Below are 27,136 nucleotides of genomic sequence, written 5' to 3'. Positions count from 1 at the left end.
TGCCCCAGGAGCAGTCAGTGACCACGCCCAGGTATAAAGGTGGCTGGTTTAAGTCCTGGCCATGCACTTCTTGATCTGTACATCTTAAGCCAGGAAGACTAGGCCAGCAGGATGTGGGATCAGGCAGGCATGCCTAGGTCATAGCACATATGACGATGGCAGGGGACTAAGTAGCAGACTCCTATCTTCTGCTGAGGCCCTCTCAAAGCTTCCAGGAACCTCTGGTTTAGGGAGTCACTTCTCCACCTGCTCAGACCCCATCTTGACAGCTGCACAGCCCAACTGAACCCAGGAGAGCGCCAGGGCACCCCAGCTAAATCTGTGTTCCTGCCAGACCCTGTCATGTTTGTTTTCCTCCATGGGTGCCATGACCTGGAAAGCAGTCGCTGTGATGCTGCACCCGACCTCATTCTTGCAGTCACTAATTGAACAGTTTGGAGGGAACTGTGCCACAAAGCAGCCCAAGGGCGAGAGCAGATGCAGCCGATTAATTACAGCTGGGGAGATGCGAAGGGCTGCCCCGGGGAGGCGTGCTGGAAGGCCCAGGGGCTTGGCAGCCTGGGGAGTGAGTGCTCAGGTGGGCTGTTCCTAGATTCAGCCTCAGGCAGAGCCTTGTCATGGCAGGGTTGGGGCCAACTTCAGAGTAGGGGCTTAGCGGGGCAGAGGAGCTTGGTGGGAGCTTCACAAAGCCCAGTTCCCATTCTAGAGACCCTATCTTCCTCTGGTTGTATCTCCGGGCTGATAGAGATAGCGGGAAAGACGCCAGAAGCAGGGCTTCAGCTCCAAGGTATTGAAGATTCTGAGAATGATGGCTGCTGCTTTCACATTTGTTAAGTGCTTATAATGAGTAAGGAATTGTGCCAGGGGCTTTACATATTTTATCCCACTAAGCGCTCAAAACAAGCTATGAGGTGTTATTATCTTTCCCATTTTTCAGATGAGAAATAGTGTCCCAGAGAGGTTAAGTAACTTGTTTAAGGTTCCACAGTGAGTGGCAGAGCCCAGCTAGGTTTATCTACGCTGCTTTTTGCCTTCACACAGCACTGCCCCAGGGGAGACCCCCATCCTTTGTCACCCACCATGAGAACGCATGCCCTGGCCTGCTCTTCACTTCTGTCTGCTTAGGCACTCCAGCCCCTTTCCCTTTCTTCCCATCTCTGCAGCAGGCTTAAGATGTACAGATCAAGCAGTGCATGGCCAGGACTTAAGACATGGCTAAGGCCATGCCTTGCTGCTTTCCAAGGAGCTCTGGAGTTGGCCTTGCTGGTCACTGCCTTTACTCCTGCTCTCTCTGGCTCCCTGAACTTCTCAGCATCCATCCCCACTCGTCTCTGACCTCACCCAGGCCATATCCACACTCCCTTCTTGCCCTTGCCCCTTTGTCTCTTCCTGTGCATGTCTAGTCTCCCCAAACAATGCTGGGATTGGGGACTACTGGCTTTCTTCCCATCTCTGCAGCAGGCTTGAGGAAGAGCTAGGTGCCAGCTCCTTTCTCTCCTCTGGCTCTGCAGATCGACAGTTCTATTTGTTCAAGTGAGCTCAGGAAAGAGATGAAGGACTGGTTTGACACTGCTCAAACACAGGGGCTCTTGAGTCAAGTAGCTAGCTGCAGGTCAAATTTCAGTTCTAAAACTTATTCTCAATGTCACTTCAAGAAAGTTATCAAACCTCATAGTGCTTCAGTGTCCTCATCTGTAAAATGGGTCTAATGACAATACTAACTTCTATTTCAAAACAGTTGTTTTGAGGTCGAAATGAGATGGCATATGGGAGGTGCTGAGCTAAGTTGCAAGCTAAGCATTCAGTGAAAGTTAGCTATGATTTTTCTCATGACTGTTTTATGATGAAGAAATCCAGGGGGAAGCTGGGTTAGCTGAGGTCCAAAGGAAAAGTAGCTTTGTTTTCACGAGTGTCCTATGCAGGTGGAGCCTCTGGGTACTGTTCTTGGTGGAGACTCAGGGCAGGGCCAGACAGGCTGACTCGAGAAGGGGAGGTGGTTGTTGTGGACATTGCCCAGCGTGGCATTGGCTGCCCCTCTGATGGGCCTGCACGGCTCTCACCATGGTTTCCAGCAGGTGGTCAGTCCCCCACACTGGATTTGTAAAAGGATACAGGAGAAACTAATGTCAGAGCCTCCCAGAAGGAGAAGAGGTGCCAAAGAAGCCACTCCAGAATGGTCTCAGTCCCATCAGCATCCTCAGCGGATGTTCATACTCTGTATTAAAAGCTTTTGTGTCTGAGATTGGGATTTCAGGAGGGTTCTGCCCTGAGGAGCCCCCTAATCAGGACCAACCAGTGAGGACAAGTCGAGGATGTGTTGACAGCTTCTGCTCTCTTTCCTAATCCTCTCACTCCTTTGACTTTACAGGGCAGTGATGCCAACATTGTGGCTGCACATTTTCATTCCCTCCTGGCTTGTAAATACACCTGGATTGCTGGGTCTGAGAAAGCAAATTGTGGCATCCTTTTCCACTTGGAGTATATGTGTGTGTGGCTGTGTGTGTGCACCTGTGTCTGCACTCTTCACAGTAGGCTAGAGCCCAGCTGATGAGCTCTGCAGGAATCTATGGCATTGGCGGTGCCAGCTCTCCTGCCCGGCGTGAATCCTTGCTGGCTCTGTCTTAGCTGATAGTACATTCAAAACCTAATTGTTATCTCAGCAGAGTAACTCCATTATTCATCCTGACACCATCCCCCGTTAGCTGTTTGTTGCAGTGATGTTATATTAATGAGGCCTGCAAATAAACGAACGAAAGATCAGAGTGCCGGCTTGTTTCTCAGGAAAGCTGGCTGACTTATTTATTTATTTGTGGGGAACTTTGCAGTGAGCCACTCTGGTCCTGGGCAGGCGGCTTTTGGCCTTTCCTGCAGAGATTTGGTGCAGCCTTGCAGATAAATACTTGTAAATGTCCCACAGTTTCCCAAACAGTTTCACAAATGCATTTGCATCTGAGAGAATCCAGGCAAAACCAATCTACTTTAAATTATTTGTGCAAGTGGAGAACAGGAGCCAGCAGGAGTGATGGATCATCTCAAACTATTAAGGTATCAAAAATTATTTGAGCTTGGTTTTGGAGGCCAGTGTACATGGTTTTCTATAATTGATTTTCTTTCTCAGTTACATGTACCTAAGATACGTAAGATAATGTTAAAGAGAATTTATATTCCCTCAGCATGGACTAGGGAGGTGTTGGAGAAGTTACTGAGGCTGAAAAATTCATAAAGTAAAAGCTACATGGTGCTCAATGGAGAAACAGCTGTAAACCTAACACCCCCACTGCCTGGCATCAATGTGGCCTTATGGTGCAATGTGCCAGGTGACTTCAGGAACACACAGGAATGTTCTTTCACATCTTAAGGGTGATGGGTTCCTGGTCACACCAACTCTGGTGTTCATTTCCTGCATCTTAAGCCTGATTGCCTTGGCTTCACCCTGAGCTCTGTTCTTGCCTGCAGGTGTGAACTACCTGGGCCCCATTGTCTGGCCTCTCCCATTAGGCTGAGATGCTTGAGAGGTCACAGCCGCCAGGCCAGGGAATCCGGCTTGCACTTTAGCTTAATGGCCATCTCATTGGTGGGCATAGCCAAAAAAACAACCCAACTGAATGTGATAGCTTCAAGGAATAACTGGGGTAGAGGTTAGAATAATACTTCCCCCGAAAGGCAAGAAGTGACTGCCCCAAGCTCACATGCACCCCAATATCCCCTTCTTGTTTTTCCTCCCACTCATAGGAGTAAGTATGGACCTCATTATGTTTAGGAAGACAGTTAGGTGAAGTTTACTTTAAGGCTCAGTATAAAGGGTAGCCAATGTTCCCAATTTGTCTGGCATCTCTTGGTAAGTTCCAAGAGGATTCTGATCCTGCACGCAGAGACACTTTGGGTACTCTTGGGGTGGGATGAGGTGGGGAAATGTATAGCCAAGGAATAGCCCTCCATCCCCCTCACCATGGTGTGGTGGAGGAAGTTGGCCTTCTGCTCTGCTGCTAACCAGATGTGTGTGTGACACTGGGCTAATTCTTTACTTCTCTAAGAACTGTTTCCTCAACTCTTAAGTGAAGATAATAATAGCCATCTTGCAGGGTTGTTTGAAGGAGTAGGCTCAGAGCCTGGCAGATGGGAGAGTCTTGTTTAAGAGAAGCAATTATCATGAAGACTCCCAGAATTAGAATGTTGGCTGGTCTGCTCATGTCCCTTGCCTGAGGTCCTGAGGTTAGTGTCCTCATTAACAGAAGACCTGTATCCCTGCTTCAGTCCTTCTATATAGGACACAACTGCAGAGGGTGGAGATTACAAGTCTGCCCTAGGCCTTTTGGAGGAAGCACAATGGCCTGCAGGGCAGTCAGTTTCCAGCCTCTTCCAGGTGGCCAATGTTCAAGCATAGGCTGGGGCTACACTGGAAGAGGCTGCATAACCTAGCCTCCTTAACCAGGAGTCACGTATACATGTGACAGACAACTTCCAAGCCCAGTGTAGTTCATGGCATACAGCAGTCATTAATTAAATATTCATTTAATGAGTGAATTAACGTATTTGGAATGGTGGCATCTCCCACCTCTGATCAGAATGCTCACTCTTATGGTTTGACTTGTCTCCTCAAAATTCATATGGTGAAGACCTAATTCAGTACCTTAGAATGGCACCTTCTTTGGATATAGGGTCTTTAAAGAGGTAATCGTATTAAAATGAGATAATTAGAGTGGGCACTAATCCAATATGACAGGGTCTTTATTTAAAACAAAAAAAACAACTAGGGAGACAGACACACACAGAGATAGAATGCCATGTGGACATGAAGGCAGAGGTCAGGTTGATGCTTCTACAAGCCAAGGAATGGCAAAGATTCCCAGCAACCACCAGAAGCCAGGAAAGAGACCTGGAACAGATACCCCTCACAGCGCTCAGAAGGAACCCATGCTGCTGACAACTTGATCTTGAAGTTCAGGCCTCCAAATACATTCAGGTTGTTTAAGCCACCTGTTTGTCGTTCTTTGCTAGGGCAGCCCTAGGAAACTGATACACTCGCTTGGAGTGAAGAAGACCTCTGTTATGTGAGCTCCAAAATCCCTTTACCCTCCCTGAGTTTATCTTCCTGAGAAAATATTTAGTCTCTTCCTTTTCTGCTGGATCCTGCCTACTCATGGCTCCTTAAGAAATGTTTTTCTCTGGGCCTTCCTTCCCAGTCTGTGGCTCCTAACACCCTCCTCTCTGAGGTCCCAGCAGGTCCTGAAGCACAGGCTGGGGGAACGGAAACGTGGCGGGCCAGGCATCTCATGGGCTTTCCAATCCACTGCATGTCTCCTGTTCATAGGGTTGAACAGGTGACACGTGCACAGACACCCACGATGACAGCTGGAAATGGGAGCAGCTCAGGAGGCCTCCCATGGGGGACAGCATCATTATCACACCACGAGCTGGCTGAGGAGCAGACGGTGAGTCCTGAGGGGGTCCTAACCTTAAGTTTATGCAAACTGTGAAATTCAATAGTCTGTACAACTTGTTCTACATGAAGCTGCCATAAAAGATGGGTCCCTCGGGGTGGGCCTGGTTGCCATGGAGAAGATGGGGTAAGGAGGGGTTAAGGAATAACACAGCTGTTTATCTAACTAAGCGTGAGCCCACTTCTTTTTCTAATGTAGAACTCCTTTGAGATCATCTCATTTATTTCTCTGCTGTCCCAGGAAGGACAGCATCCATTCCAGCTTCCACTTATTTCCAGGACTGGAGATTCTGCCACCCCCAACTGCCATCACAGGCCATCTTAGAATCCTTCTCTTTTCATCCTTCAAGAAGGATCTTTGTAGTAAATGGCTTCTATTTACTGCACAGAGTGGCTGCACTAAGGAGGGCACCCATTCTGAAGATGAAGGCTGGGGACAAGGAGGTCTGCATCAAAAGGGTATGGGCCTCATGGAAGTCCGATGATTCAGAGGTTTGGGGAAAACATCTATGCCAGTGCAAAGGGATTAGCCAAGAAAGCTGAAGTAAAGAAAATGAGTTGGCCAGGCACGGTGGCTCATGCCTATAAATCCAGCACTTTGGGAAGTTGAGGCGGGCGGATCACCTGAGGTCAGGAGTTTGAGACAAGCCTGGCCAACATAGTGAAACCCTGTCTCTACTAAAAATACAAAAATTAGCTGGGCATGGTGGCACGTGCCTGTAGTACCAGCTACTCGGGAGGCTGAGGCAGGAGAATCCCTTGAACCCGGGAGGCAGAGGTTGTAGTGAGCCAAGATCACACCACTGCACTCCAGCCTGGGCGATAGAGTGAGTCTCTGTCTCAAAAAAAAAAAAAAAAAAGAAAAGAAAAGAAAAGAAAATCTCCTTAAAGGTTGCTTTTAGCAAATTACATATTCTTGCCAAAAACACCACAGAAATGAGGTTGTGTCTTTCTCAGAGCATTCTATTGAAAGGTACATGAGGTTGATTTTTCCCATTACTGGCTTTGTTTACTTTCGTCAACTGGTTTAGGTAAGGTCTACCACGTTTCTTCACTGCCCAGTTACTATTGTTCTTGTCATAATTAACAAGTATCTTATGGGAAGGTAGCTTAAGGTTATGTAAATATCCTATTTCTCATCATACTTTCATCTACTAATTTTAGTGTTCATTGACCATTCTTTGCCTGAAACAATTATTACTTGTGTACTTTGACAAATGGTGATTTCTATTTCCGTAATTCCTTCTACATTTTTTAGTTGGAATTCTAGTGTAAAGAACAGCTTTTCTCTCTATTTATTTATTTAGAGACAGGGTCTTGGCCAGGCGTGGTGACTCAAGCCTGTAACCCCAGCACTTTGGCAGGCCAAGGTGGGCGGATCACTTGAGGTCAGGAGTTTGAGACCAGCCTGGCCACATGGCAAACTCCACCTCTACTAAAAATACAAAAATAAGCCAGGCGTGGTGGTGCAGGCCTGTTGTCCCAGCTACTCAGGAGGCTGAGGAACGAGAATTATTTGAACCCGGGAGGTGGAGGTTGCAGTGAGCCAAGATTGCGCTACTGCAGTCCAGCCTGGGTGACAGAGTGAGACCCTGTCTAAAAAAAAAAAAAAAAAAAAAAATAAGTTAAAAAAGAGAGAGGGTTTCGCTCTGTTGCCCAGGCTGGAGTGCAATGCCATGATCATAGTTCACTCTAGCCTTGGACTTCTGGAATCAAGTGATCCTCCCACCCCAGTCTCCCGAGTAGCTAGCACTACAGGCATGCACCACTACACCCAGCAAAATTTAGAATTATTATTATTATTTTTTAGAGATCAGGATTCTGCTATGTTGCCCAGGCTGCTCTTGAACTCCTGGCTTCAAGCAATCCTCTCAGCTTCTGCTTCCCAAAGAACTGGGATTACAGGCGTGAGCCACTGCAGCTGTCCCCCCATTATTTATTTACTTGTTTCTTTTTTTCAGGAAGAACCATGGATTCTTATTCTATTGGTGCAATCCACGGCTATCATTTTTTATGTTCTTGCTCAAATGGCCCAGATTCGGCTTCTGAGATCCCCTTCAAGTTGTGTCAGGTGCCCTTTTGATAGGTACCATACAGGTATTTTTGGTACTTTTGCCAAAGAAATATATAACCTGAATTTCATCATGAGGAAGCATTAGACAAATCCAAATTGAGGGACATTCTACAAAATAACTAGCCTGTACTTCTCAACAGTACCAAAGTCATAAAAGACAAAAAAAGACTGAGGATTAAAGGAGTAAGGAGACATGACAATAGAATGCCACATGGGATCCTGGATTGGATCCTAGACCAGAAAAAGGACATCGGTGGGACAATTGGCAGAATGTTAATAAGGCATGTATATTAGATGGTATTATTGTATCCATGCTAATTTCCTGATTTTGATAATTATACTGTGGTTATGTAAGATGTTAACTTTGGAAATCTGGGTGAAGGGTATATGAAAGTTCTTTGTACTATTTTTGTACCTTTTTTATAAGTCTAAAATTATTTCAAGAATGAAAAGTTAAAGAAAGAGACAATGACTTTTACAGGGAAAGGAGGATGGGGTAGGGGTGGGAGAAAATGAAAAGAAAAAAATATTGAAATGAAAATAATGAAATGAAAGAAAATATTCCAGATAATCATGAACACAACATTCCAGGCCTGGATGCTCCCTCCCCCATGTCCTGTTCAGAGTGATGTCCCCCGAGTGGCTTGGGACACAGCATGGATTTGTCTCTCTCCAAAGATGCTCCTTCATTTCACAACAGCCTTGACTTGAAAAGTACCAGCAGGAGATTGGGGCCTCCAATGCCTGCTGATATGTTCACTGGGAAAATCAATTACAGCCTAATTACCTCAGGGGGTTAATTAGCCTCGTGTAGCCTGGGTGTCCTCTATGAACAGAGCAGCCCGTCAGCCCCCGGTCAGCGAGCAGGGGCGGCTGAGGCAGAGGTTTCCCAGTGAGAAGCTTGCCTTCAGCTGGAAAGGGGCCCCAGCCAGTTGGGGAGTGGATGGTGCAGCTGCTGGGGCTGGCAGAGGCGGGTGGTGCTGATAGAAGCAAGTCTCTGACTAATTTAAGCTCCCCCACACCACGGGTGCCCACAGATGTAGAGACTGACAACTGCAGCAGCAAGAATTACAAAACAGTGCAAGTGCTCAGGCCAGCAGCGGCCGGAAATCACTCGAATCAGGGGGAAGGCACGGAGCCCTGAGCAGCTCAGGAAGCTAGCTGTCCGAGGGCAGAGGCTGGGGCACCGCCAGCAGCCCCTGCAAACATTCTCTTCCAGAGACATAAAGACACAGGAGAAAGTCAGGAGGCACCATCCCTGGTCACAATCAAGAATAAAATGGGATTGAAGTAGCTCTGTCTTTGAAAGGCAGTGTCTGCGCTCTCCTAACTCCTCTCTGCACAGATGAATGAGGGCCTGGATGCAGTAAGCGCTCTCCCACCGACAGCCCTGCATTGTCGGGGATATGCTGTCTTGTGGATGGATTGCATCTATCTGGTCTAGGAAAGGTCTGGATATTAAGGCAGGGGAAGCACCACTTCTTCTTTTATGTTACTTGGGAATACTGTAAAGAATTTAAAAATGGTTTTATAATTAAATATGAGTTCAAATACTGGCTCTGCCACTTATCAGCGGTATAAACTTGGGCATGTCACTCAATTTCTCTGAGCCTCATTTCTTCATCTGTACAGTGGGGGTGAGAATACTTATTTCCCATGGTGGTTGTGAGGATTAAATGTAATTTACGCACATTAAATAAATAATTTCTACCTCTTCAATAACCTATCTGTAGGTTAGCAGCACCCATTCTATCTTGAGGGTTTCTTTTTAAAACTGATCTGGGGTTTTGATATAATCATAGAGATGTTCTAGAAGTTTCCCAATATTCTGTGATATAGGTGAGGACCAGAGTTGCTTTCCTTGGCCAGCATGGAAAACGAAGCAGGGAAAAGGATGGTGCAGCAGCTCAGGGAAGAGGCAGAAAAGGAGCAGCCTCTTCCTCCTTTCTTAAACATGCAGACCACTGAGTACCTGCCTGGGCCTTTATTCCTAGCCACCATCAGGGAAGTGCAGTTAGTTTCAAAGCATGAGTGACAGTTACAGACTAGGGAGCAGTGAAGAGGGAGCACAGAACACAACCAAAGTTAAATACAGCGACTCCTCTCCCAGGCCATTTGAAACCCAAGCAATTGCATTTTCATCCACATCATCTATTCATCTTCCTTTCAAATTTGCTATTTTGGAAACATCATTTTTTCCCCAGGATAATTAACTTCCTTTTCTTTCCATTAAAATGCATGAAAAAATTGGGACAGGGAGTAAATCCTGGGAAATGGCACGGTGGCTAATGTAGTGCCTGCCTTTACTCTCTTCTTCCATTTTCAGCTTTGCAACTCCGAGCTAATTGCGGCTCCTGAAATCACATTTCTGCTGAGAAAAGCTAAACCTGTTTTCTGAAATGTTCACCCACCATGGAGCCAATTTCTCCTCCTCGCTTGGCTCAGCCAGCCTGGCAGGGAGACTGGGCTGGCTCTGCCTCCCTTGTCGTGTGCACGTGCACACCAATGCGCTTGTACATTCATGTGCAGGCATGAGGATGCGCTTCCATACACTTACCTCTTATACCTAGACAGGGGCCGTCAAGACACACGCGAGAGGTTTCCTACACCCCCCCACATTAAACTCACTCTACGCCAATAATTTGTCCACAGAGTCTCAATTTGCACTCCTCTCCCACTGTCTTGGGGTCAGCTCTTGGCCGCCCCTTCCTGCTCTAGGGACTTGGAGGACTTACCTCTGTGATTTGAGGGTTGGAGCACTTGACATTGTGGCTGGACCAGTCGAGCCAGGGGCTGGAGGGGCTGGTACAGTGCTGGTGGAGGGTGCACCTGCGCTCGCCGCTGCACCAGCCACACTCAAACTTCCGGTCGGCCTTGAGGCAGAGGCCGCAGCTCTCCCGCTGGGCTGCACACTTGTAGAGATGGACTGCAAAGAGAGCAGGTGGTTACAGATGAAACCAGAAAGGGCTGCTCACAATGCGCCCTCCTCTTGCAGGTGTGATAGAAATGATAGAAACTCTTCCCTGCCATGGATAACACCACTGATCATCATTATCATTGCAAGAATGACTGAGGAATTAGTAAATTGAGCCTCTTACCAGTCACTTAAGGGCACTAGGAAGAATAATATTATTGAAGAATTCTGGCTCTAGATTGAATCCGATTAGGGCTTTAATTGTGGCTTCGCTACTTCCTAGCAATGTGAGAGAGGATTCCACCTCCTTGAACCTCACTTACCTAATCTCTAACATGAAGATAATCATTGTTTTTTTGTGAGGTTGGAATAAGATACTGTATATTAAGTGCTTAGCACAGTGCCTGTAACATATCTGATGCCCTATATATGTTTATTATCTTTTCTTTGAACTCGTGCTATATTCTTACGCTGCCATCTCTCTTATTCTCCACTCTCACATATGGTCCTCACACAGGAGGTAAGGGCTGCTTTCCTCCATTAAAGGAAAAATGAGGCTCAGAGAGAGATAATGACTCTTAGAACTTAGCCCCAAACTGGAGTCTTCAAACTCCAACTTGCTGTGCTGCTAAATGGTAGGTCCTGAGAAGAGAGGAATCTTGTCTGGCAAACTGGAAATTGCATGGGTTTGAGACAGGAGTCAGCTTGGGGTTAAAGAAAGGCCAGGTGGCTAGCAGTGAGGGAAGCATTGCTGATTTAAAAAAAAAAGGGGGTGACACAGTCTGTTCCCAGCCCAAATGGTAACATTTGGAGTGTGCAAACCCTTTGTCTTTGCTTTTGTCTCCTGCTGACTTAAAAGTGCTAGTATAACCAGCGAATTAGTGGAACTGTGCTTCAGGTTCAGGAACCTGGTCTTAGCTCCTTGCCTGCTGAGACTTTGAGTTACAAGTACAATTCTCCAAAAGCAAAACACACAAAAGTCATTTTTCCACTCTTTTGGTCAAGCACACGTAAGCTTTCAGGACCAGGTGGTATGCTGTTGCTGGAAGTGAGATACATGCCCCAGGGAAAGGGTAATTTTAAAATTCTTCCCATAGGTCCTCATCCTGTTCCTCTGCTATGTCCAGCATCCTTTAGTCCCAGCTGCAGGGCCTATATTTAAATACTCTCATGCTTATCGCTTTGTAAGGTAGAGGGCAGGAAATGGGAATCTTAAAATGAATGAGTACACACTGAGCATCTATAAATAGGTACCACATGGTTCATACCCATGAGCTCATTTGATCCTCATGTTGACCCTGAGAAGTGGGCATCCTTCCCTCCGCTTCACAGATAAGGACACTGGATGTAAAGGGGAACAGTCATTCATCTGAGTTCACACAGCTGAAAGTGAAAGAGCCAGCAGGTGAACCCCGCTTTGCTGGATTCTGAGTCTTTAAACGGTGTAGTCCTCTCCACCCAGCCCAATGCACAGCCGGCAGTGACACTCAGGCTGGTGGGTGGAGGTGATACGAATGTGAAGACAACGCTGTCTGTGCACTCTCAGAGCTTCTTCAACATTGCGAGAGTCACAAGTAGAGTTTCTGATGCAACAGCTCGGATGTGGCTGCTCTCTAAGCTCCAGGTGCTAAGGCAATCTGGGATCTAAGCCCAGATCCCCAGCAGGGAAAGTGTCTCCTATGTTTTAGCAGTGAGAAAGTTTGGCCTGGGTATGAGGAGAAATGGAAAAAAATAATCCTCCTGGCTCAGTTCCTTTCTCCCAGTCTAAGTAGCCTCGATTTTAATGGCAGCACTTGGGACAGGGAGCTACAGCCCTAAAGATGCTGAAAAACTTGCAGCCCCTGCTATGGCCTTGCCCCCTACCCCATCTCCATTGGCTGACCTGTCAGGTGGAAGCAGAGGCTTGTAACAACCCTAGCTACTTGAAATGTGGCAAGGCTTGTGGCTGAGGGTAGGAGGGTGGGGGGTAGGAATATATTCCAGGGGGGAAGGAGTTTAAATCCTACAGTGGCCTAAGTAGCAGATCCTCACAGTGATGTGGCTCAGTTTGCGAGCTCTGAAATTAGACTGTCTTGGTTCCAATCCCAGCTCTTACTATCTGACTCGTGGCCCATTTCTTAATCTCTTTGGGTCTCAGTTTCCTCATCTAGAAAATGAGAATAATAATAGTACATACCTCTCAGAGTTATTGTGATGCTTAAGGAAAATAATCTCTAATAAATTACTTAGTGAGTGTCTACCCATCACGAGTGCTCATCATATTGGAGTCACTTTTATCATTCTCGAGAGCAGGGTGGAATCTTGGCATTTGCTGCACTGAGGGTCGGGCCTAACTGGCACATGGGAGGAGCTCGACATGGGTTTATAGGACGATGAATAAGGGTCACCCTCATGGAGCACCCCTCCTTCTTCAGCCAGATCCCCTTCCTGAATTCTTTGCTCCCGATGTGAGCTGGACTCTGCATGCTGCTCTCTCCTGCCCACCTCAGGAACATGAGAGCAGCCTTAAAAACCCTCTTTGTGCAGTGATCGTGACCAGGGCCAAGGACAGGGGAACAAGAGCCTGACTGGAAACAATATCTCCATTTCCAGGGAAACTAGCCGGACATTCCTGCCTGCTGTTCTCCTAGGTCAGGTTCCACAGACACTTCAAAGCCTGCAGGAGCCAAAGAATAATAGCGTGGATGGGCCGGCGGCCGCCCGGCGGATGCTCTGGTTGTAATAAAACAGGGCTCCCAACAGGACTCCTTTGATGGCTCCAAATGTTGCTTTAGGATCCTCTGAAGAGTTCCGCTGACAGAGGGAGTGTATTATTCATGGCACAGCGGCTGGTTGGCTCTGATCCCTCTAGCCCCAGTCTTTCCTGGGGTCGTGAAAAGATCAAACTTCTACCTGGAAGTAGCCGCTTACCTTTCAGGTCCTGAGGGTTGTCAATGATGAAATTGCCATTCCACACCACAGCGAAATCCACGGCCAGATTGCTGATGTCCATGCCATCATACTGGTACTATAGGGAGATGGGCAGAGGCACGGGGCTCATGTGGCTCTCTATCACAGGGGTCAGGGATGCAGGCAAACCCTGCGTGCTGCTCAGATTATTATGACACCCTTTCCCTGAATCCCAATCACTAATGCCAAGAGAATCCCACCCAAGCCTCCTAGCTTGGCATTCAGTGCCCTGCATAATCAGATGCAAACTGACTCCTCCAGCTTTCTCCTCTACTGCTCTCCTGTGGAAAGCTTTGAATCTACCTTTCTCCAAACACATCTTCTTAAGCCCCTCTCTGTCTTTGCTGAGTTCCTATCTCATAAGGAATGCAACCCTCTCCCTATAACCTCCATCCTTTAAACCCACCCGTATTCTTCTAGCCCAGCTCAGCTCTACTTTCCCCGAGAGTCCTCTCCCACAACCCTGCAGATCTGCCCCAAATTGTCCATCCCCTGGTGTTGCCACTTTCCGTCTTGCACTGGCACTTTCCAGGATCTGCTGTGCCTCTTTTCACGTGTCTCCCTAAAAAGTCCATATGTCTCCAGAGGCAGAGCTAATGCCCTCTTACTACTCTTGTAAGGCCAGGCCGAGAGTCTCATCGAGCAGTCACCTGGCCAACCCCTGCCGTGGCCCTCTATTTCCACATGAGCCTTACTTTAGCCAACGGTCCACTAGGGAGAAGTGCTCACAGCTTTCTGGACACAGATCTCATCAGCCCTACCATTAAAGTCCTCTAGCTGTGGCCAGGAGTCTATGACTTTCTCTCTTGTGCTGATCCCACAGAAGACATTTAGGCCCTTCACACTTCAGAAATAACACCCCTGGGTGGCCAGTCCTGGCACCCTGTGAAAGAGACCTCGGGGCATCTCCCCGACCCCCCACTCTTCAGCTCTGAAGGGCATGTCACTGTCAGCCTTCTGCTCCTGCCCTCCCCTGCCCCCTGCCTCCCTTTGTTGTGTCCCGTTTCTTTCTCATCCTGCCTTCCCCTTGTGCTTGGCGGCCTTCCACCGATTACAAATTCTATCAAGAGCCTGTGACCTGGGAATCTGACAGCTCCCTGATAAGAGGCCCAGATTCCCTTTATCTCTCCCAGGCGAATTAGCTTCCCTCAACACCTTTGTCACATCCTCCCCTCCCGCATCTCCAGCTGACCCCCCACAGTCAGAGACAGGGAGCTGGCAGATAAAAAGATCTTCTTGGGGTTAGTATTATAATTAAACACCTCACACTCTGTCTGCCATTCAGGATTGGTTTAACCCTTGCTGCTCCTGAAATTCACTGCTTCCTCCTACCCCTCCCCTCCTACCTCCCCTCCTCCCATCTCACTTCCTGTCCCTCTCTTCTCCAGCTTTCGCCTGTGGAGCACCCTCCCGGTTATTCACTCCCTGAACGGGGATGTGGAATGGGGTGTAGGGTGTAGTTGACTCCCTCTGGTTCAAGTTTCACTGAAGACAAAGAGGTGCTCTTTCAACTTCAGAAAGGTCCATGATGTGATTCTTTGACATTGCACGCCTGTATCAAAACATCTCATGTAGCCCATAAATACATACACCTACTGTGTACTCACACAAATTAAAAATAAAAAAATTTAAAATTTGAAAAATCAAGTTCAGAAAGGGCACAAAGATCTCAGTGTCTGCCATTAGGGTCCTCACGGAACTGTCTCCTCTGGCACCAGTCACCTGCCCTGCTCTGGCTGAGTGGCTGGGGTGCTGGCTGGCTCCTGCATCCCTGGGGATGTAGGCTCAGCCTGTGAACCTGGAAGGCTCCGGAAGCCAGGGCTGGCCACACTGAGGCTCCAGCACGAGTGTGAAAGGAAGCCCCGCTCCAGGCAGGGCCCAGCCTGAGTTCTCTTACCGAGCTGTTCTGGCATTGAACGCTGGAGCTGTTGAAGCGCAGGGCTGGGACCCGGTGGATGGCTCCTTGTATGTTGAGGACACACTCATAGCCTCGCTGGCCGGACTGCGGCTGGGGCAGGTTTCGAGCCTTAAGAGTGATTGGCTTTACCTCCCCAACTGGAATCAAGATCTCCTCTGTGGGCACCAGCTGGGGACAGTCCTGGGGGAACAAATGAAGAGGCTCTATCTGTCCCCTGTTCATGCTGTCCTACACGTCTGGGACAGGCAGGCCCCTCTTGTATGAGGTGGGCTGCCCAAGAGCAGGATATTACCTCACGTAAGGCCCATGGAATGGGCAGGGAAAATGGAATCGCTCTTAGCTGCTGGGCTTTGATATTGTCATCCCCGTCCCACAAGTTGTCCTGTATCTGCTGTGTGTGTTACAATTCAGGAATTAATTTTCAAGCACAGTGAGGCAAGCTGTGGATTTTATCTCCTGAGACACTGGATAAAAGAGCCTCCATGTGTCCCTGTCCCCAACGTGGCACCCCTACCTCTGGGTTTCATCTCGTTTCCCAGCTCCAGATACTCGGCCCCTTGCATTGTCCGATGCCGATGCCCAGGGCATCCGTTATCAGCAGCTTCAGCTTCCCAGCCCTGACTGAGCTGGGCTTTCCAGGAGGTGGATCAAGCCCTCCCAGCAATACTCTAAACACTTGCTCTGTTTTTTTTTTTTTTAAATCTCATTTCATTACCAGGCCCTGCGTGAATGCCATATTGCTTTGGAAAACAAAACCAAAAAAGAAAGTCTTGGTAGGGAGGGGCTTTGGGAAGGACCATGAGAGAGAGACGGTGAGAAAGAGAGATTGATTTTCTGGAGCTCCATCCCTAGATGCTGATTCTCCACCAGAGGTCAAAGGGCCACCCCACTGTGCCAATCTCCTGTTTCTCCTTCTCTCCTCGGGAAGATGAGCCCGGTAGCCCCTGGCAGTGATGATGTGGGAACCACCTCCACAGGGAATCACTAGGGAAATTCTCACAGGAGGCTCCCCTTTCTCTGTCCCCTTCTCCTGGTCAGTGGTTCTTAGGAGGAACTTCTGGGAATGTCTGGGGGCTAATGCTGCTACAGGGCCTGCAGAGGGTGTTACTGGCATTGATGCCAGGGGCCAGGATTGCTGGACTTCCTACAAGGTGTAGGATGTGTTCAATGACAAAAATATTGTCCTCCTAATGGCAAATGCAATAATTAAGAAGCCTTGTGCAATGTTGGCACAGCCTCACACAGGGAATCTCCCGTGGCTGCCTCTTGTCACGGCGTGGCTCAGGCTGTTGCCTCTTTTCTCTGGGCTCCACTTGCAAGCCGTTCAGCATCTGGCCCTTGCCTACCTCCCTCTGAACTCTGTGGTTCTTGCATATAATAGTCCAGCCATAAAGAATGTATGGTTAACTCTGAGATGCCGTCTCCCTTACAGGATCTGCCTCTGGCCCTTTGAACATGCTTTTCCGTCTATTAGAAATACTCACTCCTGCCTGTCTTTCTCCTGCTGCTACCCTGCTTCAGCCCCTCTTTTAGTTGATTACCTCTTCTTTTACTTTTTTGGTTTTTTTAATCATCACCTTCTCTGAGAATTAATAATTGATTACCTCTTAATCAGCCTTCAAACTCAGCCCAGTTTCTTCTCTGCAAGGCCGTCCCTGACCCTGTCCCTGCACTGGCTTCAGGATGGGTTATGAATATTCACCCATGATTGCTTTTGACCCATAGAATTACAATTTCTTGATTTGCTTTCCTCACTTGAGGATTAGGCTACATCTTACCCACCTCCATCTCCCCAGCCTTTCTCCAGTGCTTGACATGTAATGGACACAGTCATTGCTTGTGGCAGGGTAAATAGAAAATAAAATAAAGCAACCTGTGAAAAAATCGTTTGTTTTTTAGCTCCAACTTTGTAGATTCTTTAGAGATGAGGTAAAGCCTGCCTTCTGGGCTTGAAGAGACTTGAGAAGGCATTTGGTTCTCAAAAGCTGGAGTTGGAAATAGTCATGGGTTTCGAAGTCACATGATTTCTAAAGTGGCATGTCCACATTTACTAAGGACAATTTACTACTGACAATTTATGAAGAGCCGGATCTGGGGGAAATTCTGCACAGAAACCTGCCTAAGAGGGTCTGGACACACCTGCAGGCTCACCAGTGTCATCCCTTGTCAGCTGGCCACCTGCATGTGAGGACTCCAGGCAGGCAGGGCCTCCACGAGAGAGAATCACAAGGCAACCCCAGAACAGATGGGTCCCTGTTTAGGAGCCAGTCACTCAAGCTGCCAACTCATAAACTTGCTCTTTACTGCACTTTTACTTTCATTCCCTGCAGGCACTCTTGACAGACTCTTTCATATATTTATAGCCAAAAAAAAAAAAAAAAGATGAGCACCACTTTAGGGAAGCCCAGGCATCTCATAGAAAAGGAGATAACACTTCCTGTTAGCAGCTAAAAAATCTGCATCAAATCTAATGTTAGAATTTAAGTTAGAAATAAGGCTGGGGTATAATGGTCTTTCTCGCTGTCTCTCTGTGTGTGTGTGTGTGTGTGTGTGTGTGTTTGTGAGAGAGAGACAGACAGACAGACAGACAGAGAGACAGAGAGAAAGAGAGAGAGATTTTCTTACTCCAAACCAGCTGATGAATTGTAAATGATGAGCAGTTGTTTTTCATCTCTAATGAGCTTAGACAACAAATTCAAATTTCAGTAGCAGGATCTTAAAGATGTGCTTTTGGAAGTATGATGTCTGGGGTTAGTAAAAAAAGATTGTTGAATCCTTTTAATGTGGATCAGAAAAAGTATAATTTTATATAGATGTTATGTGTAATACCTATATATAACACATATGTTACCTATATGTAACACACACACACACTTTCATCTTTTAGGCTGGGCTAAGTCCAGTCCAGCCTGGAGGTTGGAGAATCATGAGTAGACTTTATGAGTACTATTATATGAGTTTTTTTTTTAAGGGATTCTAGAATTTTAGGAAATTTCCCATGGTCTGCTGTTTCAGACTTTTTAGAATCAAATTTAAGGGTAACAATTAGGGTCTTCCCAAATGCTGAACTAGGCCCCAAGATTGCCCTAGTAGAAAAAGAATGTCTTATGCTTTGTTTCTTTATTTGGCAATTGCTCTCAGGTCAGACGGAATAGGATTTTTTCCCTTCTATTCTCTAAGACAAAGGAAAGAAGCGGTTGGTGCTCCAGGTATGCTTTCTTCATCTTGGGAAATGGGAAGATACAGGCCTTTCGGGTTGTGAGATGATTCTGGTGAGTATATTCATGAAGGATCTGTGAACCTTGGATGGAAATTGCAGTGGTAAGGGCTGAAAGTGGGTGGAGGAGACTGGCATCCCATACAATTGCCAAGTTGTTGAAACTTCAATATCTGTAGGGCTTGAGGATGGTGAACGGTTTAATCAGATACAATGAGGCCCCTTCCAACCTGCTTGCTTCTATGGGTATACACACACACACAGGCACACACATGTGTACATACACATACAGTACCTGTCCTATGAACAAGAAAGCAAATCATCCTAAGATGCTTTTCCTGCAGAATGTTAAGACTGTTGTTCACATTCTTAAAATACTGATTGCTACCGCGGATCCTCACAGCCTTCTGAGTGATCTCTTTGGGTCATCTTCTTTCTCCTCTGTCTCTAGGCCAACTGCAGCCAGGATCACCTTCTCAGCAGCAATCTTAGTTTAAACCAAGACTTAAACTTGTAGGAATACCCTAGGGGTGGCGGTAGGCTGGGGAAGAGGAAACATAGCTGCAGGGAGAGCAGGGACCTGGTGTAGGAACCCTATGAGTCTTGGGCTCACACTGCCCACCTGTTCAGCTGTGCTCTGCCAGCGTTCTGTGCTGGGGACCCTTTAGCCCTCTGAAGCGACTTCTCCCATGTGGAAATGGCATTATCTTCACCCACTGGACTTCAAAGAGAGAGCAGCCAGCATCATGGGAAGCTAATCGGATTTATTTGGTTCTATCTTTCCCCTGGGACAGGGCATAAAGGAGATATTTATGTATCTACATCTCACTAGGCCTGGTTTAGCCATGGAGGGAGATGAGCTTTAAAAGCTGAAAGCCATACATCCTCCCATGCACACCCGCTTGCTAACACCATGTCACAGCCTGATCTGGCTCAGGGAGGAAGAGATTTGGGGGGCCCCCATCAGAGATCTGCTGTGCTCTGAGTGCTGGAAAGGTCTGACTCATTACCTTAAGAGAGCTTGACAAATGGTTTAACTGAAAGTCAGTTTCCTCATCTATAAAATGGTGCCAATAATATCTGACAAACCTAGATTGCATGAAAGAGGAATATCAATGTGTGTCATAAGTGGTAATATGCTGGATTAAGAATTGTTAATATTACCGCCTATTTGTTGTGTGTGTGCATGTGTGTGTGAATGCAGAATCAGTGGACTTTCACTTATTCAAGGTCAGCTTGAAAAATTGTCTCCGAATCCTAATTTCTGCATTTATTTGATGATCATAGGAAAGCTGTTTAACTTATTTAAGCCTCAGTCTATTCATCTATAATATAATCCACTTCATAGAGTACTTAAGGTTAAATTATATATATGCTGCATATATAATAAGTACTAATATTTTTATTTTTGAATTGCATTCGCTCTAGCACAGCTGTTCTTCATTGTCAAGCCTAAGCATGGAATTGGTCCATCAGCCTTCTGGAAAGATGTGGGCAGATTTACCTCATATGCTGGCTGTCTTTTTATCTGGAAATGGCACCACTGACCCATCTTCTATGGGCAGTTTCTCCATCTGTGGAGATGGATTTGTGCTGGCCCATCCATAGCCTGAACCCTCATGACCAATAGCAAAGGACCAGGTTGAAGTCAGGCCAGCAAATGTGGCTGTGACCATGGAAACAAAGCTCATGGGCCCTGATTTTCTGTAGAAAACATACTGTACTCAGCTTTTTTGGATGTCTGAGTTCTCTGTAGCCTTGGGAAAAAACCCGAAATTTTTAGCATTCTGGTTACTAGAGATGTCAAATATAAATTATATGAAATTGCAGGGCTGTTGTGAGAATCCATTGAAATGCCAGATGTCAGTGGTTCTCCATCTTTAGCCTCATCTGGGATGGGGCTCAAGAATTTGAATTTCTATAAGTTCCCAGGTGATGCTGATGCTGCCGGTCCCCGGGCACACTTTGAGACCTCCTGGCACATGTGAAGAAATTACAAATGTGTGATACATTAATGTTGCTATATTAATCAATGGAGCTAATCAGTTATATATTGTTTCTAGGAAGCAGACAGACATAAAATTTTTATTCAAAGTTGGGAAGGGAGGCTTACTGGAATTCTAAAAGAGATATTCTAGGAACCCCTAAAGAGACAGCTAAGGGATTTCCAGTTAGCTGGAAATCCAGGGGATTCTAGTTCCCCAAACTACATGAAAATATCAGCTGGGACGCCTGAGAGAGCAAGGGAAACCTTACCCAAATTGGGCATGTGCATCTTTGCTGTTCCTCAAATTTTCAGGGATGGGGTTCTCCTAAAGCAGAACTTTAGACAGAAAAGAGTGGGGCCTGGCTGCTGTTTGCTGAAAAGGAACATGTGGCCGGCTGTGGTTAAGAGCTAAAGCAGTATTTTAGGAAGCCCCGGAAGTGGCCCTGGCAACCTCCCTGGGAATCTGCATCCTGTTTCCTTTCCTGAGCAAAGTTGGGAGCTGGATGGAGTCTGGGCTTCCCTCACAGTCCTCCGGACAGCCAATCCCTGGGGCCATGCCAGGGACCAATGCACACGAGCATAAGAGAGCAGATGTACACCATTCCTACTCAGGGCAATGGGGAGATGAAGGGAGACAAAGGGGACTGCTCTTCTCCAATCCTAAGGCACAGACATGAAGGACAGAAAATGAAACAAAAAGGAGGTGGAGAGTCTCTGAGTTTGCCCCCAGGTCCCTTTTGGTATTAATTTAATCCCGAGTTGCAGGGAGGCAACAGCTTCTCTTGGCCCAGCTCTGGAATGTTGAATCTCTCATCCATGGCTGAGAGGGGGCTGTATTTCAGTGACTTCTGAATGGTGTGAGGAAGGCTGGGCCTGCTTCCAATTAGCCTGCAGGGGCTCAGCTCTCTGGCCTCCACACACACCACAGCAGAGTTTATTTATCTTGCTTTGAGTGACACTCGCATGCCCTTGCTTCAGCTGCAGGTCGCTTTCAGGCTTGGCTTTCGGTTTCTCTTGGCCTGAGGTGGGTAGCCTCAGGAGAAAGTGGAGCAGCTGCTCTTTCTTGTTTAGATTTGTACTTCACCCAATCTCTCTGTGTCCTGGGGGCCACCTCAATCTATTTTATTAAGGAACTTTCAAAGTGGCCCATGTCAAGTTTAGTTTCTGAGACTGTGTCTCATACTCTCTCACTGCCCAGTCTTCACCCCTGCCTAGGCCTCCCATGGTGGCTCTGCTGTTCCTGGCTAGGTCTGCCCCTCTAAGCGATTCTTCCATTGGCTCCCAAGCTGTGGTGCCCACTCCCACCTCTCCCTGCAGCTCTGTCCTTTTCTGTGAGTGAAAGGACTGCCCCCAGAGCAGTTTCATACCATTGCAGAATTCCAGGGCTGGAGTTAATCTCCAGCGTCCAGGAAGGCTGGCGTAGGGTTTTTAGGCCAGCTGCATCAAAGCATACCAACTGGCTAGAGGAAAATGCTTTTCTGAAAGGTTCTCAGGGCACTAGATGCCTGGTTTCGTCATGCTGAGGCACCCGTAGATGGGTCTGTTTGAAAAGCCACCTGTGGTATCTATGTTTCTCCCTTTCAAGACAGGCAAATTCCATTTTTCAGACTGAACATAACACCTGTTGTTTCATAAACTAAGAAGAGTTCAAAGGGGTATGTGTTTGAGAAATCTTTCAGAGTCTATTTTCTTATGTTTAGCCATGGAAGCAACCAGCACTGCTATCAAGATTAGAAGACACAAGACTCCATTACTTGAAATCTTAGACAAGTTGACACAATTGCCATCAATGGGATTTAAATAGAGAGGTCATTGCTTCATCCATTCTTTCATGCATGCATTCTACAAACATTTGCTAAATAAGACATTGAAGATTTAAAGATAAGATGTAGTCCTTGCCTTCAAGGAGCTTGTAGTCTAGTGCAAGAGGAAGATGTGTATAGAAAGGCTATAGTAGGCCGGGTGCGGTGGCTCACACTTGTAACCCCAACACTTTGGGAGGCCGAGGCGGGTGGATCATGAGGTCAAGAGATCGAGACCATCCTGGCCAACATGCTGAAACCCTGTCTCTACTAAAAATACAAAAATTTGCTGGCATGGTGGCACACCCCTGTAGTCCCAGCTACTCAGGTGGCTGAGGCAGGAGAATCGCTTGAATCCGGGAGGCAGAGGTTGCAGTGAGTGGAGATCATGCCATTGCACTCCAGCCTGGCGACAGAGTGAGACTTCGTATCAAAAAAAAAAAAAGCAAAACTATAGTAGTATATAAAAATGCTACATTGTCACTTATTACCATTTTTGGATTTTCTAAAAAATAGAGTAAGAAATATGCGTATATGCACATGTGCATTTGGGCGACTACGTAAGGTCTCCATAGTTGTTCAAATCCAACTGGCCACCCTGGGGTATGAAAAGCTTTCGACACAAGAAAGGGAGACTGAGCAAGCCGGCTTCACTGCCTGAGACATGCTATGAATATGTAAGAAAGTTGACATCAGTGAATAATCATTGAATGGAATATCCATTAGAAAGATAAGCAATTTGATATTTCACTGTGTTAATAACAAAGGTGGGTCAGGCTTTAGGGATGGAGCTTCGACTGTATAATAAAACAGGACTTTAGCAATGCCTGGTTCTTTTCACTAGCTGAATTTTTCTCACTTTCTACAAGGCCACCCACCCGGTTATACATCAGAGTCAAAGAATCATTGAATTGTAGAGTTGGAAGAGAAGTTGGCATGAAAGAATGGTTCAGAGTGAATGTTCTATTGAACTAGACTATGTCTGCAGCCAAGCAAAGGGCTAGACTCAAAGAATAAATGCCATTCACTACACTCTTCTAGACCAGGGAGTCTGTTTGGTTGAATATGTTTCCTCTAAGCTTTCAGTCTCAACCCCCAGTTACCTTCAAGCTTTTGAATGCATAGAGTCTTAGGAGTCTAGTAGACATAGCCTCTGCCTCTGAGGTCATTTGCTGCTACTTTTTTGAGCTTTATAATAACAGGCCTTTCTAGCATGCAGAATTTCTGGCAAGACAGCCAAGATGGGCCAGGGCAAGAAAATGGCCAATCCATTGGACTGACCATCTAAAGAGGGAGGGGCCACTCAGACTCAATGGGAACACTGCCATGTTAGGGTAAGCCCTTCTTACCTCTGAAATATTGATCCGGCCCTCCTGGAAGGAGCAGGTGGTGGGGTCATGAGTGCAGAGGTTGCGGTACTTGCACCAATGGCAGCGGAAGGCGCTGTTGACACAGGACAGGCACCTGCAAGGACAGAGATGGTGAGAGGCAAAGAGAAGAGAACAAAGAGGGAAGGTGGCATGTGTCATGATAGAAGTCTGTTAACCTGTGTTTAAATCCTAGTCTCATTCTCAGGAGGGAAGACTGGTGGGCCATCCTCTAGCACCAAGAATTGTGGATTCTCCATCCATGATATTCATGGGAACAGAAAATTGGAAAGAAAATGAGACCAGATAAGAGTATAACTTACAAAGCAGGGGTGTGCTTGTATAAGCTCATGAGAACTGATTATTTACGTTTCCAGGAATTTTGCAAGCTGATAGACATCATGGTGGTAGTTTGAAATTGGCCATGCTGGAAAGAGTTGCGCCACAGAATTTGGCAATGCTGCAAACTAGGTTTTCTTCTGAATGCTGGTAGCTAAACATTTCCCAATATTTCCCTGCTTGTAAAGACAGGGTAGCCGACAGAGCACAGGGACTGGAATCGGGCAGATCTGATTATAGACTTGCTTCTGCCGCTGCCACTGGGGTCACACTGAGTAAGTCACTTCACCCTCTGAATTGGAGTATCTTCATCTGCCTGTAATAAAACATTCCTGTCTATGCCACAGGGCTGTTTGGTATCAAATGAGATAATGTATAGAAAATGGTTTTGAAAAATGCCATGCTAAACGTGAGTATTATTGTCAAGCGCTTAAATTACCCGTTATTTCAACCTCTTAAATAACATTTGAGTGTTAACAATTGGTTCATATCATCTGTGTTATTGGGCTTGGGGGAGCTAACAGTATTAAGTAGTAACTTTTTCCCACTCCCCCAGGCATGGAACAGTAGGATATGTGTGTGGTATGTGCTTTTCTTGCCAGGGTGAGCACTTCTTTCCTTCCAATTTCACCTGGAGACTGTGTATATTCTTTTGGCTCTCTGTGTGTGATCAGGTCATTGTAATGGAAATGGGTTTTGTAGGGGGGGTTAGTCTTGCTCCTCCTCGCAGCCCCCCTACTCTAGTCTTTCACAACTAGGCCAACCTGGAATGGACAGGACCAGGTCTGCAGTCTGGCGCCACCTGGTGGGGCTCTGATTACATTTCGGTGGTTGGGGCTTGATCCAGGGGTCACCAGCTCACAGGCAACAGTATGTTAGGTTGGTTAGCCCATTTACACTTCATCTTCCCACGCATAGCATTTTTATCCCATTCTCCATTGCCCAGACTTTTTTAGTTTCTGAGCTTCATGCTATCTCATGTACTCTCAGATAGACTGGTTCTTGGTAACATCTTATGATTCAGCAAGTAAATAATGAAAATGGACCAAGGGCCTAAGGAGGATGGTTATTGGGGCTCTAGCTAGATGTGGCTCTTCTGCTGGCTATTTTTGTGACCTTCATTGTGGCACTAATCTTTCTGTGGGCCTCAGTTTACTTTTATTAAAGTAAATTATTAAAAGGAGGGGACTATACTTGATTCCATGAATTTTAACTGAATTCCAGCAGAGAAGGGCAAGAGAGGCAGTGTTTGGCATTAAAATGGAATCTTTGCTGTCAAGGAGACCTGCTTTTTTTTTTTTTTCTGTTAAAACTTGCTGCCTGTGACAGCATCTGTGTTGCCATAGCAATACATCTTTGAAAGTGGTGACATCATACTGTGTTGTCATGGAGATAAGACTGCTCTCACAAACAATGGATTCCATCACCACCATGTTGGAATTTGAGAAGGAGGTAAGAGGTTCTGTCACCAAGATGCTTGCCATTCCCAAAGCAGGGTTTGCTGGGATTCAAATGCAGTGGTTAGAGTGCAGCTTTGTCTATTTCAGCTTCAGTCCCTTTCTGCCCTCCCTGGTTCCCACCAGGCCATTTTTATCACTTGTTCTGTCTTTCTCAGTACATCTTTTTATTTGTCCCAATGGGGCTCCTTCCTTGACTAATGTAGAGACCAAAGAACTCCAGAAGATTATTCTAATTATGAAAATCAAGTTCAGAAAAACGGAGAATAAGGAGGACTAGCTTATTTGCCTCTTCTAATGACTAAGATTCCTTTAGGGTTTAGCTGCAAACAGACCCTCTCTCCATCTTGATTGCTGAGTCCTTCATGCCATAGCTTAGACCCTACAGACTGGATACCCCTGAAGACCTGACTATGATGTGGATCCCAAGTGGTTCCTGCCCTGGGCAATAGGAAGGATGAGTCCGTAACATTCCGAATCACTACCTCCTCTGATATGGAGCTGTTGATTGACCTCTCCCTTTGCTGAATGTCCAGGGTTTTTGGTCCTATGACCCTTATGTGGCTCTATTACAGAGGCCTGTGTTTCCTTCTTTCTAAACCAAATGGTGTATGAGTTCCCAGCTTCTGTGGAAAGGGTCTCAGTTTCTCTACCAGAGAGGATCAGCAGAAACTAAGTAGGGGTTTCACTCCCTCCATTTCTGCTTTTTCCTTGTGAAATGTTCCCAGCTTCTCACACAGTTGTGGGGTCTCATAGTGTGTGGGCACCAACTGGCAGGCATTCAGCTGCTAGAATGGCTGGTGAGGTCCGTAGAACTAAAGTCAAGCCCCACCGAAGGCTGTGGTTTGGCCTGTCTGGTTTTTCTTCCTTTTGAAAATATTGAAGGATGAATTTAAAAAATGATGGAGTGAAGGCCTCTGCTCCACCTCCCCATCCACGTCTTTTTATCATGTGCTGAGAGAGGCTACTTTCCCCCTTCCCTGCTCCTCCTCTGTGGGTGACTGTGTGCATAGCCGAGTCGCTATCTCGGAGTCCCTCTTCATCTGGTTGTGGGTGACATATCTGTACTCCACTCACTGTCAGCCTCTACCTTCAAAGTCACCACCAAGTGATGGAAAATGAAGAACTTTTTTTATGGTTCCTGTTCTCTGACTCTCTTTTTACTATCCTGGTCTGAGAGTTGGGGGTTAGGTGCGTTGGGGTGGCATCCAAGGATTCAGAGACTATAGAGAGTAAATACCATTTGGTTTAATATGGTAATATTTATGTACAGTGTACTGTATCCAAACAAAGTGTCAGGCCCCATGGGGAAACTGTGAGGTGACTACAACATGGTTCCTGCCCTAAAGGAGCTTAGCATCGAGGGGAAGAAACCCCATACCCACATCCAGACCCAGAGCAAGACCCTTTCTAATAAGCACTTACAGTTGGTGAGCACTGCAGTTGTAAAACTTAAACTCGGTGCTGACAAATATCTTCCCTGTCTCCTTGGACCTCAGCTGTAGCTCCAGCCCAAACCAGTCTGGAAAAACAAACAAAAAAGGACGGGGTTGGCTAACAATGTGGGGACCCAGTGGACAGCCACAGAAATAAAATGTAAGTCATGAAGCCACCACAGGGCTCTCTTAGGATGCAGATACTATGTGGAACCTGCCTGAATCATCTCTTCTCC

The 27,136-nt window shown here is 46.6% G+C and overlaps 1 protein-coding gene across 1 annotated transcript in view; it reads right to left on the bottom strand.

The window, feature by feature from the left end:
• PLXNA2 (plexin A2) overlaps nt 1-27,136 on the bottom strand; it is a 221,766-nt gene that overhangs the window by 46,906 nt on the left and 147,724 nt on the right. Inside the window, exons 8-12 of the mRNA XM_054449421.2 lie at nt 26,890-26,986; nt 23,651-23,765; nt 15,275-15,475; nt 13,339-13,435; nt 10,250-10,440 (exon numbers count right to left, since the gene is read on the bottom strand). Coding sequence (XP_054305396.1) covers nt 10,250-10,440; nt 13,339-13,435; nt 15,275-15,475; nt 23,651-23,765; nt 26,890-26,986 — 701 coding nt within the window. The remainder of the gene's footprint in view (nt 1-10,249; nt 10,441-13,338; nt 13,436-15,274; nt 15,476-23,650; nt 23,766-26,889; nt 26,987-27,136) is intronic.

This window comes from Pongo pygmaeus, chromosome 1, assembly GCF_028885625.2.
Source record: "Pongo pygmaeus isolate AG05252 chromosome 1, NHGRI_mPonPyg2-v2.0_pri, whole genome shotgun sequence".
Taxonomy (NCBI): domain Eukaryota; kingdom Metazoa; phylum Chordata; class Mammalia; order Primates; family Hominidae; genus Pongo; species Pongo pygmaeus.
The sequence above is the reverse complement of the archived record's forward strand: the minus strand, read 5'-3'. Positions and strand labels throughout refer to the sequence as shown.